The 16933-nt window shown below is 38.8% G+C and overlaps 1 protein-coding gene and 1 pseudogene across 2 annotated transcripts in view; one reads left to right on the top strand and one right to left on the bottom strand.

Moving 5' to 3' along the window:
* Positions 1-12977, bottom strand: part of BTBD8 (BTB domain containing 8) — a 91892-nt gene extending 78915 nt beyond the window's left edge. For both annotated transcript variants that reach the window (XM_024565537.4, XM_024565538.4), the window contains exons 1-2: positions 12825-12977; positions 7320-7517 (exon numbers count right to left, since the gene is read on the bottom strand). In XM_024565537.4, coding sequence (XP_024421305.3) covers positions 7320-7517; positions 12825-12973 — 347 coding nt within the window. In that variant the 5' untranslated portion in view covers positions 12974-12977. The remainder of the gene's footprint in view (positions 1-7319; positions 7518-12824) is intronic.
* A 259-nt stretch (positions 12978-13236) lies between these two features.
* On the top strand, positions 13237-15766 carry LOC112309155 (cytochrome c oxidase subunit 6B1-like; annotated as a pseudogene).
* The last annotated feature ends 1167 nt before the right edge of the window (positions 15767-16933 follow it).

Here is a 16933-nt window from a genome sequence, read left to right as displayed (position 1 = left end):
TGTTGAGCCTTTAATGAGCTTCCCTGGTTGGGAACATTTCAGAAATGTCACAACTCACTGCTAGGGAAATTACGCATATTCTGTATGACTCCACTGGGAAAGGCCCCTTGGAAGCTTGTGGCTGGTTTCCTGTGGACTTCACTCCATGTGTCTTCTCTCTTTACTTTGTAGTAAGTCATAGAGTATGACTACATGCTCAGTCCTGTGAGTCCTCCTCATGAAACTGTCAAACCTGAGATGGTCTTGGTGATATTCTCAGCCATAAAAAGGAGTGAGGTACTGATGAACCACCACAACATGGAGGAACCTTGAAAATATACCAAGTTTAAAAAGTCAAACATAAGAGGCCATATACTATATGATGTCACTTATATGAAATGCCCAGAATAGGCAAAACCATAAAAAATATTGGTTGTCAGGAATTAGAGGGGAAGAAAGAGAGGGAAGTGACTGCTCATGGGTATGATGTTTCTTTTTAGGATGATGAGAATATTCTAGAATTACACAGTGATGACTGTTGCACAACATTGTGAATACAGTAGACCCTTGAATAGCCTGGGTTTAAATTAGCATTTAAATGGACCTGTGCCATTCAAACCTCCATTGTGCAAGGGTCAACTGTATTCTAAAACCACTGAATGATACACTTTAAAAGAGTGGATTTTATAATATGCGAATAGCTCAATTTAAAAAAAGGTGAATGGAATTGGGAGTGTGAGAGATAACTCTTGAGATCTGAGGCAAGAGGGAGCAGAGCATTAGGGTATTAGCTGGTAGTGTATTAGCTGGAGTGGATGTGGGGTAAGGAGAAGGTTTTGTTTTTTAGGTGAGGGTATGAGTACCATGTTTTTATGCTAATGATAAGATCCAAAAGAAACTTGTTTTTTTGAAAAGTTAAAATTGCTGAAGCAATGTCTCTGAGTAGATGAAAAGGAAGAGGATGAGATCTAGTGGACATGTGGAGGAATTAATTTTAAAAGCACTGACAATTCATCAATAGTAACATGAGGAAAGACAAAGCATATGGTGCAGATGCAAGTGAGTAGATGTGGGAGAAATTTGTGCTAGTTCTCTTCCAATTGCCTTGATTTCCTCAATGAAGCAGAAAGCAAAGTAATGAAGTGAGAATGAAGGTAAGGGAAGAGCAGCTGAAAATTCAAGAAAGAGGAGGCATAAAATATCCGCAAGGTGAGTGGGAGAGCAAATGAAACTAGGGAAATATAATGTGATTGCATGTAATATGACCAACAGCACTAACTGCCTACTTGAGGTTCGTGGTCATGATTTAAAGAATGATTAGCATGTGTTTCTCTCCTGTCTTATTCCACTATATGGATGTAGGAATGGGATAGTCCAAGAGCTGCATTTAAGGTTTTTAGGTTTAACATGAAAATAAGACAAATTCAGATGGGACAAGGGAACAGAGGCTGTATGTAAAGGAAGTGATACAATAACAGGAATTTAAGTAGAGTAAGGATGGAAATGAGAACATAAGGGTGATAAGAAACAATAAAAATGTGGTAAGATTAATTGCAAGTCCTGGTGGAGTTGATGAATTATTAGAATTGGAGTTTTAAGAGAGCAAGGTAGAAAGACAGGAGGAAGAAGTCAAGAGAGTGAGATGCTTGGAATCAGATTGTGGTGGGTTGCAGTTATTGATAATGACTTAATTTAGGATTTCACATGGCATTGAGTGGTTGAAGTATAACAGAAAACAAGATTACCAGAAGACAGGAATTAAAGGAACTAGAGGCCATGATAGTAAAAACACCATCTATGTGGCAAACGTGATTAGCAAAATTTATGTTACAAGAGAAACTGACAACCGTCAGATTCATTAAGTAATGAGGCTGACTGACCAGGGGGTCTCTACATGACTGGCTAGTGGTATAGACTTTTAAGATGAGATTCAAAGACAGGGGGTTTAGGAAGAAGGGAGGGACAAGGTCTGGAGACAGTAATAAAGTTCACAAGCATTCTGAAGTGTACCTGGGAATTTGGTTTTATTGAGGTATGGTGAGGTCAACAGAACAGGAGATGATTGCCATTGAAAAAGTAGTTACAGTTCCCAAGAGAAGTGGGGCATATCATACCAGGCAGAATGGGGAAACAGGGTGGGTCTAGAGGCAGAAGGAGCAAGGGTGAAGTGTGGGCAAAAGCCTTTACTGTGGTTTGGTTGGAAAGAACCATAAGGCAAGGGAAGCAGCTGAGCAGATTTAGGATTGGATAGTTTGAAAAACTCTGTGCAGGAATGGGGGGTTATGGGCTATAAAGGTGGTCTCTAGTTGTCTAGTACCTTGCCCTGGAATGATTAGGGCAGAGGAATATGAGGTCTGTCTAGAAAGTATCTAGCCATGTAATATGAAAAACAGACATTTGTTGAAGAAGATACAAGAAACATTATACACAGGACAATGATACCTCAGTCCCCTTCAAAGTAGGTACCTTGGGACCTCACACAGTTCTCCCAAATGCCATCAGCTGCCCTGTCATATTTTCCTGAATCTCATCAAAGGCTTGAAATCTCTTCCCTTTCAAAGGTGATTTTAGTTTTGGGAAAAGCCAGAAGTCGCAGGGCGCCAAATCTGGGATTTAGGGGACTGAGTCACCTGGGTGATTTTATGTTTTGCTGAAAAAGTCTGCAAGAGATGTGATGCATGAGCAGGCACAATGTCGTGATGAAGCTGCCAATCACCAGTTGCCCATAGCTGCGGCCTTCTGAATCATCTGAATCATCTGAGTAGTTTCCATGGAGGAATGTTAAGCTTAATGCAATATTTGATGCAGATACATGGCTCTATTTGCTCAGTCATTTTGAATGTGATGGCTACATAGTACACACGCTCATTGAATGGTGTCTACAAACCCTACTGACTAGTACAGTGACATCATCATTGCTCATGCATGCGCATTCCAGTCTACTCTTCTTGGCTGCCAGGTTACATCATGTGGGCAAACCATTCTCATCATATTAACAATGGCTGGACTTTTTCTGAACAGAAACTATATTGCTTTCTGGAGTGTAAGAAGCAGATAAAGGAGATGGGTGTCCAAATGAACTCCGGATTAGTTGGTTTGCTTATCAAAGGCTTGCTTACAGGAATTCGCTAACCCTGGGAGGAGGAATCTCTCCTCCATCAGGATCATATAATTAATACAACAGTGTACCTATCCCACCCACTTCTAGTTCTAATAGTATAAAGGACATGGGAGAGGAGATAGCTACCACCTGAGAAAACTGCAGGGGAAATGGAATTCCTTGTTTTGTGTTGCTCTGTGTGTTTACCCGATTGACACTTTATCCTAGCACCTCCCAGCGATTGACGTTAAACTGAAAATTCAAAGGTCTTCCCTCTGTTCTTTCCTTTACACACACATATGCACACATACAAACATATATACACTCTCTCACACAAGAACAACAGGGGAAGTCTTATTGGGAAATCAATGATTTTTATGATCCTGAGTTGAATTTTAATCACGAGGTCATAAAGCAAGCACTGCTTTGTGCTGTTAATTATTTGATCCACATGTGAAGTCGGTGTATAAAAAACAACTTTTCAAAGACTGTATTTCCAGTCTAACTGCAGTATATACCAAAAGACTCTAAAATAAGTAGCAACATAATAGAATATTTCAAAATCTTTATTGGATATTTAAAGAGAAATAATGTACATTGAAGACAATCAAAAGGAGTGAGTTTCACATAGTAAAAACTCAAAAATCTATTTTGTCTGACTTTTTACTAAAAGATTTTAATCTCATATTTTACATTATAACCCTCTACTTATGCCTTATATTAATATAGACAAGTTTCAATGAAAAGTACTAAAAAAAGAGGGGATACATTATGAACACTTTCTATGTGCAAGAGAGTACATGAGATACCACTGTAGATGTTCATATCAATGAGATTATCTAATCTCAAGGAGTTTATATAACCACAGATATACATGACTAAACAAATACAAAATAGAATGTGATTAAGTGCTTAAAAGAGAGGACTGAGAAGTGCTATGAAGCACAAAGCCATTTACTCCAAACTCCTGTTCTAAGTACGTATGAAAAAAACAGCTAAAAGAAATCATAAAACAAGAAAATGCACAGCCAGAAAGCAGATAACTACCTTATCAAGTCCAGTGCTTCCTCCACTCAACCATGCTGTCTCTCATTCAATTTTTGTTTCTATCAGTTTTATTTATTTTAAGGAATCCACTTATACTACAGTCATGAAGCCCAGGCTGGGTTAACTGATGAGTTCTGGAGGTAATTACACTCCACTCTGGACATTCTGGTTACAACCACTATCTTCTCTACCTCAACTGAAACTGCCCTCCCATTCCTGTAAGATGCCAAAGCCAACTATATAGGAGGCTTTTCCAGAGGAGAAGATGACTATCTTCCCAGAAGACAAACTGTCTCCTTTGCTTTATAAGGTAGATAGCAACCCAAACCACAAACAGGTTGGGACATGCAGAGGCCTCAATTCCTTTACTGATAATGGAATTGATGATATTCTGATAATGGAATTGATGGTATTGATGATATTCTTTTAATGATAACAAATAAAAGATAACATTGATGCAATTTCTCCCTTTCTCTAATACATAAAAATCTGACCTAACCCAAGCATCTTCTTATAAACATACACTCAATAGCTGAAGAAATATGTAATTTCATAGGGCCAACTACTATGAATAACACTTGTTAAAATGTAGTCAGTGCTTCCACATGCCAGGTCACTGTGCTAAGTGCTTTATGGAGCATCATTTACCCTCAACAACAACACTCTGAGGTAGGTATCATTATGTCTATTTTTTCAGTTGAGGAAACTAATAATAAGTGATTAGTTCAAGTTCATACAATTAGAAGTGGTGCACCTGGCTTGACTACAAACCTGCTCTTACAACAATGCCACTACACTACCTACTATTGGAAAAAAGTATACATTTAAAATCGATAAGTCTATGATGTATACTAGAAAACAACAATGATTTTCTAAATTGCTCTTAAAGTATCTGTTTAAGTTATATATGTCACCCTGTTCTTCCACATGGGGGACACCAAGGATAAGGAATTTTCCTTTTATGCTTATAGAAGCGTCAAATAACAAACTCTGAAATACAGAAAAATAGATGATTCAAGCAACAGACGGAGCATAAAATGAAGAAAAATAAGCTAAATCATACAAATATACTAAAAATTTTTTAAAGATTTTATTTTTATTTACTTTTAGAGGGAGGGGAAAGAAGGGAGAGAGGGAGAGAAACATCAATGCACAAGACTGACTGCCTCTCATACACTCCCAACTGGGGATCTGGCCTGCAAACCAGGCATGAACGCTGACCAGGAATCGAACCAGCAACCTTTCAGTCTGCAGGATGACACTCAATCCACTGAACCACACCAGTCAGGGAATATATACTTAAAACTTAGTCACCCAAAAAGAATTTTCTACACTAAAGTCAACATAATTTTGATTATAGGCAAGAAGTATATGAGCAAATAGTTAAAAGACTACCTCATCCCTAGCTAAGAATGTCTTATATACTGCAATCCCCCCTTTCTATCTTTGGACCTCTCATGTATGTGGGGTCTCTGACTCTCTCATGTATGTTGGATTCCCATGTGCACGAGAGTAAATTTTTCTCTTACCAATCTATCTTCTGTTGATTTCATTATTTGGCCAGCCTAAAGAACCAGAGGAAGGAAAGGGAAAATCTTTCTCTTCCTCATACTTATTATCGTTAATCACCCCCTAAATCAAAAATCACTAACCAGTCCTGGCTTGTGTGGCTCAGTGGATTGAGTACTGGCCTGCGAACCACAAGGTCACTGGTTCGATTCCCAGTCAGGGCACATGCCTGGGTTGTCGGCCACGTCCCCAGTTGGGGTATGTGAGAGGCAACCAATCGATGTATCTCTTGCACATTGATGTTTCTCTCTCTCTCTTTCTCCCTCCCTTCCCCTCTCTCTAAAAATAAAATCTTTAAGAAAAAATCATTAACCAGTTCAAACCTAGCCCTTCACACAGGGCCTTACCCAAAACAGGGCAAAATAAATATCTACTGAGTAAGTGTATGTGAGGGATGGTAGAACAGAAAACTACTAAAATACTATTAGAATGATACTCACTTCAATATATTAGAGAAAGGGAAGAAATTATGGATGGCAATATTTAAATTACCAAAATGAAATACAAATAAACACCTAAAGATTTACAAACCTAAAAAAAACTTAGTTTATAATTTTTATGGTGCTTATTGCATGCCAGCCAGGCATTTTACAATTGAGGGAAGTCCAGGCACACAGGAGATAAGTTTGAGGCACACAGCTACCAAATGGCAGAGCGGGGAATTTAACCCAGGCATTCTAGCTCTAGAGTTCTTAAAAACTAAGTTATTTAAGACCTCTCTTTGAAGTAACTTAAATAGGTTTTTTAAAAAGAGATAATTTTGAGGAAGTACACTAGAAAGTACTTCCCTCCTGGATACATTAGCAAAAACTAGTGTCAAATAATTACACATTTATGCAGATAACAGCAAAGCATTAAAACAGAATTCAATTAGAAATGGGAATTAATATAAATTAGTTTATCCCATTATTTAGTCAATGACAATTCTCTAAGTTCACCAAATACAAATTCAACGGAAGTTATTTTCAAAAATTTTGACCACACACAAGCCATGAGAATGAAAAGTTATGATCTCATATTTTTATAAACATACATAATTTACTTAAAGCTTTACCAATATCAATAATATAGAATTCAGTATAGCAATGGTTCTCAACAGGGGGCAATTTTACATGCCCCCCCTTCCCACTCCCACCCAGAGGTCTTCTGGCAAGGTCTGGATTCATTTTGGCTGTCACAACCTGGGGGCGAAGGGCTCTAGGAAGGTTAGGGAGGGGAAGTGCTACTGGTATGTAGTGGCTAGAGGCCAGGGATGCTGCTAAACATCCTAAAAGGCACAGCACTGCCCTCACAACAAAGAATTATCTAACCCGCAATGTCAACAGTGGCCACTGTTAAGAAATTCTGGCATAGAGTAATCCATTCAAATTTACCAAAAGCACACTATTCATTTCTTCTGTCTCAGGCTCAATCTCAAGTTAGTACTTAGCTTCTCCCAATACTAAGTCTCTAATACTTAGCCTCTACTAATACCAATTTAAGATAATTTGGAATTTAAATGAATGGATTTTTCTTAGAAGTTTATAAAACAGATATAAAAATATATGAAATAAATAAGTATGTTTTAAAAATAATTACATAGTAGACTTAAATATAAAAGAAAAAAGATAAAGAAAGCACTTACTGTAAAAATGTTCTAAATTCTGAAGCTTCAAAGTTCTCCACAGCAATAGGTTCATAATTTGTTAAATTATTTGATGTCTGTCCAATACTATGAAAATAGAAGTTAGGAACTCTTGCTAAAAGGACAGCTCTGTGCGCTTTGAATAAAGTACAACCTACAGAAAAAGTAACATCTGTATGGATTTCTTCCCTTAGAAGCCTGTCAGGAATAAAAAGAAACCCTAGTTTAATTAGTGATTCTCATAAGTACATATTATACCCATTTTTATAAAATAAGTTTTAAAAATAACACAAACTAAAAAAATACAGAGGTAACATAAAATAAATATATTAATAAAAAATGAATTTGTTCTCAGTTCATTCCAAAGGACAATATTTAATATTGGCTTAGAATCTAATTTTCTGAAAATTATACGTGAAAACAAAAGTAATTTCACTTGAAGAGTAAGACTATGTTTTTAAGAAATCTTTTTTTATGCCATCCTATAATTAAATTTATCTTCTGCTATTTATGTTGATTTTCTATTTTAGATTTTGAAAAAATAATACAAAATAGTTATATAGTTGATTACTGTGCAGAATCAACTTTTTAAAATCTTACTAAAATTGAAGCAAAAAACGTAAACAGTCAACATCACCAGCAAACCAGATGTAACAATAAACAATACAGATTAGAAACTGGTACACTTTGTTCTAACTATTGTTGAATACCAAGTCTGAAATGTAGGCTTGGCGTCAAGAATGTGACATTTAAGCACTTTTCCATTCCCCCGACCCCAAACACAACTAACCATGTTCTAATCTATTATTAAAATGATTTGAAACCCATTCAAATCCCTTTACTAATGTGCAGACACAGTACATATGCCCACTGATTACATATATAATAAAGTGATGGAAGAACAGAAATCAGCATAATAGAAAATGTCAAAATATAATGTCTCTATGGTTAACTATGTATTTTTCTCTCTATATATTAAATACTTCACATTGCTATAACATTATCATCAGCAAGGTATGTATTCTCAGAGGACTTGTATATTGCAGGATATAATTGGCAATCACACCAGTTCACTCTAGGAGGTACAAGTAATGGATAAAGCTATCCATTACAATGAAAGCTTAAAATGTTGCCATTGATACACTCCCCTAAGACCAAGTTAATGGCTCCTTCCTCTGATCTCATCACACTCATTACATACCTCTATTACAGTACTCCTGTCAGTGCATCATCATTTTTATGTGTCTTTCTCCCTACTAAACCGTGAACTCTCCAAAGGAAAAACTGTGTATCTTCACTATATAACAAGAGCTCAATGTCTGCTTGTTAAATTTTGTTGTATTTTTATACTGAACAAAATAAATGCTTCAGAGCAAAGCTTTCAGAATCTTGGAAACAATGAACAAGCAGATGCATTTTAGTCAATATTTGCATCAATAAATTATTTTCATAAGTGATTTTTAAAGTTATGCAAAAATGTACTGGTCTCTCAAACATTAATAAAAACTCAAATTGTACAAATAATTTGTTCCTCCCTCCCACCCACCTTCTTCCCATCCCCCGCATCTTCCCATCTCCCACTTCTTCCCTAGTAAATAAGGAAAATTGCAGCTGGTCTGTCTTGCTCATAATAGATGCTCACGAGTATCTGTTTAAAAAAAAATTATGTGTTAATGTGTTTAAAAATTGTTAATATGAAAATATAGTGCTTTTGTTTTATAAAACCACTTGTATGAGTTACAAGTAACAATATCTGATTCAGACCTCTGAAACATTAAGGGAAGTTTATTGGCTCATCTAAGGAAGGATAGGTTGGCACAAAGGCTTAACAATGTCAAGACCCAGCTTCCGTCCACATCATTTCTCTGCCAACAACTACTGTATGACCCTATCTGAAGCATTTTAGACTGCTGACTAAACCTAGTTATCACTAAAAATTTATTGAACAAGTAATACATACTAAGCACTGGGGGGGATAAAGATGCCTAAGACATAATTATTATCAGCCCTCATAGAATAAAAGTAGGGAGGCCAGGCCTGAAAATTGAAGAGCGTGATATATTCAGTAACACAAGTAAGTAAATTTTTTCAGAGACAGACAGAGAAGATCTTATAGAAGACATGAAAACCAAATGGGATTTTATTTAAAGATTGAGTAAGAGTTGGTCGGGCAAGCAAAGCAAGATAGCAAGGTGTTCCAGACTCCATATTTGCTACAATGGTATATGTGAGGGCGGAGCTACAAATTGGTCAGCATAGAGTATTGAGGAGATGAGACCTGGAAGATGAAGCTGTAGGGATAAAGAATATGAGGCAAAGAGCTAACTCTATCTTGAAATTGAAGAGGAATCACCAAATGGTTTGAAATGAAAATTTATTTTCCAAAGTATCGCCTGTTAGTTGCATAGAAGGGAAATTAGGGGAAAATGAGAACGAAAATGAGAAAACAACTATATAGCATAGATGAATGATGTAAATTAAAGGGCTTGAGCCAAGAGAAAGTGAATAGTGACAGAGAATAGAGATGAAATTAAAATATATGTAGGCAATAAAACTGGCAATAGTTGGTGAATGGATGTAGAAGGTGAAAAGAAAGGAATAATCTAGGATCTCTCCAATATTTAGTTTGGACAACTGGGTACTGGTGATGCTGCCAACCTTTAAATCTATCTGCTCTTCCAACTACCCTCCTAAACTCCAGACATATTTCCAATTGTCTCTTTGATGTGGCTTCCTGAACATTCACCATGCTTGTCCCTTTCAAATGTCCTAAGATTTGGCATGACCTATTTGGCATTTCCTTTCCCTGTCCTTCCACATGTAATTGATCATCAAGCTCATCAGTTGAAAATAAGAATCCCTTTCACCTTTTCCATTTCTTTCACCATTATGTATCTCTTGACTACTACAAAATCTCCTGGCTGGTTCCTTTGTTTATAATTTCTCTTTCCTCAATTCAAGACCTAAATATGTTGATCCTGTATTTAAAAAAACAAAACAAAAAAACCCTAACAGGTACACCTGAAACTAATATAATTCCAAGTGTCAAAAAAAAAACCCAACCCACCAATGGCTTTTCACTGCCTCCAAAATACATTCCAAACTCTTCATTGGAAAAAGGCCTCCATGATGTCCTACTGTTAGCTTACCCATTCACCCTCATCTACTGTCACTCTGACTGCCACAATCCCCTTGCAAATTCATTTATTATTTATCTATGGCCCTTCTTTGTACCACATGACCCTGATGCTCTTGCCACATATGAGTGGGCAATAGACAGGGCCAAGGTTAGCCATCAGCCAATGTAATAATTAAACAAGTACACTCTGGCAGAAATGTTCTATAGTAAATAGCGACCAACTGATCGCATTCAAAGAGAGTTGCAAAGCTAACCCAAGGTAGAGTAAGAAAAAGAAATGTGTAAGGAGCGAAGCAAAGATGAAGGAATAAAGAAACTAGAAGATAAGTTTATATAACTACTGTAGAGAAGGCAGATGGAATCAAATTCTGGTCGTGTGACCGTGGGCAAGTCACTTTAATGTCTCTAGAGCCAGACGCTACCATTCTTATTCTGACTCCCCCACTTCCTCTCTACTGCTGTTTCCTGATATGTTAAATGGGAATAATAACAACATTTACCTCATAGGGGAGCAAATAGACCATTACATGTCAGCCCAGGGTCTAGTAAGGATGGCAATAAGTATTAGGTATTTTTACTACAGTTGCCCTGAATAATGGTTCATTTCTCAGTGAGGTCTTCCTGTACAGGTGCTGCCACATTCCCAGCAACTTTCCAATTCTACATCAGATCTGGCGTTTTTATTTTGAAACTGCTTCCTGTTTTTCCTTACTTCTCCATATATCCTATTACCTCAGGTAACCCAGAGGCATCTCTGTTCCCTACTGTTTGGAAGAATCCAATACAACTTGCTTTCCCAAACTATATCAAGCTCTTTCAAACTTCGGTGCCTTTGTAAAAGCCATTCCCCTTGTTTAGATCCCCTCTGACTTCTCCCTTCCTAAGTTTACCTAACCAATTTTAATCAACCCCAAGAGATAATTCGACTGTGACCCAATAAAGACTTCCACAGCCCCACCTGGGGCCCAGTGTTTTTGTTTGGTTATAATCCCTCTCACTACAGTATAAGCACAAACACCAAAGCCGTGTCATATTAATCTGATTCTTCAGGACCTCGTTCAGAGCTAGGTATCTGGTAGGTACTAGCTATTTCATTAATATTTGTAGAATAAAATGATGATATTGCTGTGCTTAAAGACTACTAGCATTTAAGGTGCCTGGGTGAGCATATTACATTTTTTTGTAGTTAAAAAATGCTACACCTATTTTTCTTGTAATAATTGGGAGTTCAGGGTCCTAATCCTCCACTGTTGCTAGGATGAGGATAAACTGCCCACCTTCTATACTTTTAACCTCATTTTCTTTACATAAATTAGATGTGTTATCTTCCTTTTAAATCCGTGACACTTTATGCTTACAATACAGCCAGAAGAATAAAGCCACTGAAGAGGAGCACCTCATCCTCAGAGATTCACCCTAGAAACTGAACAACTTGTCTCCTTTTTTCCATCTTTTCCATTAATCCACCACTGGTGGACACAAAGGAGTCTCTCTGGTAGAAAGGCCCAAATTAAAAGCAAATATTTTTACCTTATTAAGTTCAGTTTATAGCTGCTGGACCAACTGAAATCAGACCTATGGTCTGGGGCCCAGTAAATCTATATTTTAACAAGCCCTCCAGGTGAGTTTGATGCACACTAAAGTTCAAGAATCAATGTTTGGGTGGAAACAGAAATTAGCTAGGAAATACTTCTAAGCTTCATTTTCTTTATACACTGAGATGATTTTAGCTGGATTCACCATAGGCTGGGGTAAACTTCACAACAATCCTCCGTCTGCTCGCACCTTCACTGAGCTGGGAGTTGCCTGGAGCTCCAGGGTGTTCTAGGTGCAGGTGGGAAGCCAACTCGCAATCGGGGGTATTTCTACGTAAGCATTTCTCGGAAACTATTTAAAGAGTTGAGAAGAAAGAGACCTCCAGAGCTACAGTAATTTGTTATGTTTTTCCTTATTCCAAGTAAATATTCATTTCTTTCTGCCCCATTTTATCATTTTTCTTCAAATTGCTTAAGCTTATAAAAGCTCCTGTACGTTTCAGGACGTTGAAACCCGGAGGCACCCCGCCCTGCGGGTCCAGTCTACGGAGACCGAGCGCGTTAGAGTAGTTCGGCAGACCCTGGGGCTGCCCGTCAACACCCAGGACAGACTGCGGTTTTCTGCTGGAACCTGGTACGCGGTCTCTGAGGCAGTCGGGGGTGGTTGTTTAGGGAGACCGAACCCACTTCACAGGGAGGGGACTGGCGAGCGTCCTGAGGCGAGGAGAACACCGTGGGGAGGAACAGAGACACCGACGCGGAGCCACGGCCTCGGCGGCGGAGGTGGGCGCCTGAGGAATTGAAGCAGCCAGAGTTCCCGCCTCCTCCTACCTGAGCAGATCCTGGCTGAGCTTCTCCGACACCAACGCCTTCAGCCGGCGCCGCTCACACTGCCCCTTCCTTTGCAACCCCTTACTGCAATCTCCAGGGGACCCCCAAAGTACCATCGTGGCCCCGCTACCCTCCCCACAGCGGGCCATCTGCCACAAAAGCACGGCGACGCCCTGCAGGTACCGAAAAGCACTCCGCGCCTTAAACAGAAATGGGCGTCTCTCACGGAACGCTCGGCCCCTACAGGAATCCGCCCCCTACGGGAAAAGGTTGACGCCTCTAGTCAGTTTGTAGACGGCCCCTTAGAGGCGCCGAACTGCCGCCCGGGAAAACTCGGGAGGCCCGGGCCGCGCGGACACGTGACCCGGGACGGCTGTGCGCAGGCGTAGTAGCTCTGTTTACTTCTGCCAGCTGGTGCCCAGCTCCTCAATGGGCCCGCAGCAAACGGTCTCCCTGGGACTAAGCAAGCCTTCGAGTTCCTTGTTCCCGTTGATCTTTGCTTTCGCGTGGTGCTTAGCATCCATTTTAATAGGTGTTTTATTGAGAGCCAACTTTCTACACTATGTGAGATGTCAGTGTTATTTTTCCCCCAGAAGAGACGGGTTCACAAGATCTTCCCAGCGGCGATTGGCACTTCCTTAGTTAATGGCTGTGGGCAATAAAAATTGAGGGAAGAACATAAAATCAGCAGAAGTCAGAACACTCCTGAGTCCCCTGCAAAGGCTGTATACAGCATCTGAAGTGGTGCATATAACTGCTCTTCGCTTTCCCAGGTTCTCAAAACCTTTCCAGCAGCGAGTAGGGAAGTGGGAGGATTGATGAGTTAGAGAATTTTGAATATTTTGGCCTGAAGAAAATAGCTGGTATGGAATCATTTAAAAGGTCTTTTGTTTTTTTCTTAAAAAAAATTTAATAGTTCCTCCAAAGGAAGAAAACTCATTCATTCTGCTTCATTCAGAAGCTCCATGCAAGGTAGCAAATGAAATACTAACTGCTTGGAAAACATATGGACCTTGTACCGTAAGATTGGCCAAGAAGTAACCATTTCTACAAATAATACCCTCTCGATTATTCAGATACCTTAATTAAAACGTGACTGGATAATTGATTCTTAATTATTGGTATAAGAAAAGAGGAGTGTCAGAGGTAATACAATAGTTAATATTTATCAAATGCTTATTAGGTGAGAAAACTGCTCTAGCTGTTTTATATGTATTAATTGAATTATTCCTCACAACCACCACTTAGGGAGACACTTTTGAGCCTAAATTACACAAAAGTATGCACATTTAGATGATAAAAATGTAAAGAAACACAGAAAGTGAAAATATAAAAGTCAGGGGAGGTAGAAAAGGTTATAGGGGGATAAATGGTGATAGAGACTTGGGGTGGTGAACACACAATGTACACATGATGTATTATAGAATTATACACCTTAAACCTACATAATTTTATTAATCAATGTCACCCCAATAAATTCAATAAAAAAATAGAGAATACGTTAAAAGAAGAAAATATAAAAGTCAGAAAATTAGTTTAATTTTGGGAAGAAGGGGAAGGTTGTAATTATGAGAGGGGGTGGAAAAGTTTGACATCTTGACCCAAGTATTAGTTGCAAGAGTGTTCATCTTAATAAAGATTATATTTATTTATTTATTTATTTAAAGTATTTTATGTATTTATTTTTAGATAGAGAGGGAGGGAGGGATAAAGAGAGGGAAAGAAACATCAATGTGTGGTTGCCTCTCACAAGCCCCCTACTGGGGATCTGGCCCACAACCCAGGTATGTGTCCTGGCTGGGAATCAAACCCATGACCCTTTGGTTGGCAGGCCGGTGCCCAATCCACTGAGCTACACCAGCCAGGGTAAGATTGTATTTATTTAACATATTTTATACTTATATATAATAATTATTAGCTACAGATTTGCTTCATTTGGTTTTATCTGTATTTGATTTAAAATAAAAAGGGTTTTAAGTGTTATGAATTGAAGGATTGAATAAAGTTATGTCAAACATTTTGAGGTTAAAATCTAGAATATAATAGCCCTGGCTTGTGTGACTCAGCGGATTGAGTACTGGCCTACAAATCAAAATGTGACTGGTTCGATTCCCAATCAGGGCACATGCCTGGGTTGTGGGCCATGTCCCCAGTTGGGGGTGTGTGAGAGTCAACCAATCGATGTATCTCTTGCACATCAATGTTTCTCTCCCTCTCTCCCTCTTTCCCTTCTCTCTAAAAATAAATAAATAAAATCTTTAAAATATAATAAATGCCTTAGAATTTGGCTTTCAGTCAGATGGAGGTGGCTTTTCTGAGGGTCACACTAATCTGAAGTGGCTTCAGGGGTATCTTTAGGAGTCAGCAACATGGCAAAATATATCAAGACCAAAATCAGGAACTACCAGACTGCCTCTTTTGACAGCCTCTTCCCCAGCCAGAACCAAACCAGGAACTGTTGGCAGAACTACCTGCACTTCCACCTCTGTCAGAAGACAGTGACCCATGATGTCTAAAAGGCATGATGTCTTTGTGTGCAGGTCCCTCTGCCCCATATCCTGGGTGTTGGCCTGGGATGACTACCAGGCAGAAGGCAGTTTCCTGGGAAGATCTGAACTGGCTGCACCCCACCTTTCCTCTGGGGCACCTGGGTATGTCCCAGGCTGGAATCCTGAATCATGGTTTAACTACTACTAAATACTTGTGGGAACAGTAAAAATAAAAAATAAAAAATGACCCTGATTTTTTGTATAGCTCATTTTCTAATTAGAAACAATTTTAAAGTTAAGCAATGTTTGAGTAATAGTACCGTGGTATAGTACCAAAGATATACCTTGGCAAGTAATCTTAAGTAAAACTCTCTTATCTACATGACTATTTTCCAGTACATCTTAAAAATCATTGTATTTGAATTACACATATATGCATTATTATCATGGGAATAACAAGTTGGATGGATGCTATAGATTGAATATTTGTGTTCTCCCAGAACTCATATATGGAAACCTAATCCCCAGTGTGATGGTATGGGACTTTTAGGAGATCATGGGGTCAAGAGGGTGGAGCCCTCATTAATGGGATTAGTGTCCTTATGAAAGACACTTCAGAGAAGTCTCTCCCAGCTTTTACTAGGTGAGAACACAGTGAGAAGACAGCCATCTACGCTCCATGAAGCAGGCTTTCACCAGACACCAAATTTGCCAGTACATTGATCTTGAACTTCCCAGCCTCCAGAACCATGAGAAATGAATGTTTAATCTACCCCTTCTATGGTATTTTTGCTATGGCAGCCCAAGTGGATTGAGACAGTGAAGATTATGAAATATCACTTATTCATATAATCTCTTCAGGTAAGAACTACATGGAAATGATCTGAAAACAATATTTGACTTTTTTCTTTCCCTTTCCTTCTGCTTTCCTCATCTACTCACCTTTCTCCCATTCATCTCTTCTGAATTTTTACTCAAAATACCAGGAAGCTAACAAAGTTTAAGCTTTAGGGCCCCCAGTTGCACAAGCCCATTCCAAGTCTCTAGTAGGGTCCCTAGCAATGTGTCTACTTGGGTATTTTTTTTTAAGTTTGCAAAAATAAGAGATTTTGACCAAAAACGATCAAGACTCTCTTTCCCCTTAGTCAAATATCCCCTCATATCTGGTGACACTGAGTGGCTACAGGCATTTTGGGGATTTAGCCACAATGAAATAATAGTAGTTTGGATTAGCAAGACATATTTATTGATTCACAATAACTTCCACATCTAGATAAGTTGCTCCCCATTCTGATTTAGAAATGGCTTCTAGGAATACTTCACTGATTCATTCCACATGGTGACGAAGTGATAGAGCTCAAGGTCACATCCTAATGTGAAAACGTCTTATAGCAAAGGGTGCTGGAAATATATGCATAGTGAAGGAGGTACACGTATGCGGACTCTGGCCTACAGGGTCCATATGTTGTGGCTGCGATGAACAAATTCACATAGACTACAGAAGTCCTGTGGAGAAAAAGGGACAGCATGGCCACTCTCTAAGTGAGAGAGAGGGCCCCGACCCCTGCCTGGACAGGCTTTTATTGCTTTTCTGGGTACATTACATTGAGGATGTTCCTC

The sequence above is a fragment of the Desmodus rotundus genome, chromosome 3 (genome assembly GCF_022682495.2).
Source record: "Desmodus rotundus isolate HL8 chromosome 3, HLdesRot8A.1, whole genome shotgun sequence".
Lineage (NCBI taxonomy): Eukaryota > Metazoa > Chordata > Mammalia > Chiroptera > Phyllostomidae > Desmodus > Desmodus rotundus.
Note: the sequence above shows the minus strand (reverse complement) of the source record. Positions and strands in the feature narration are given on the sequence as shown.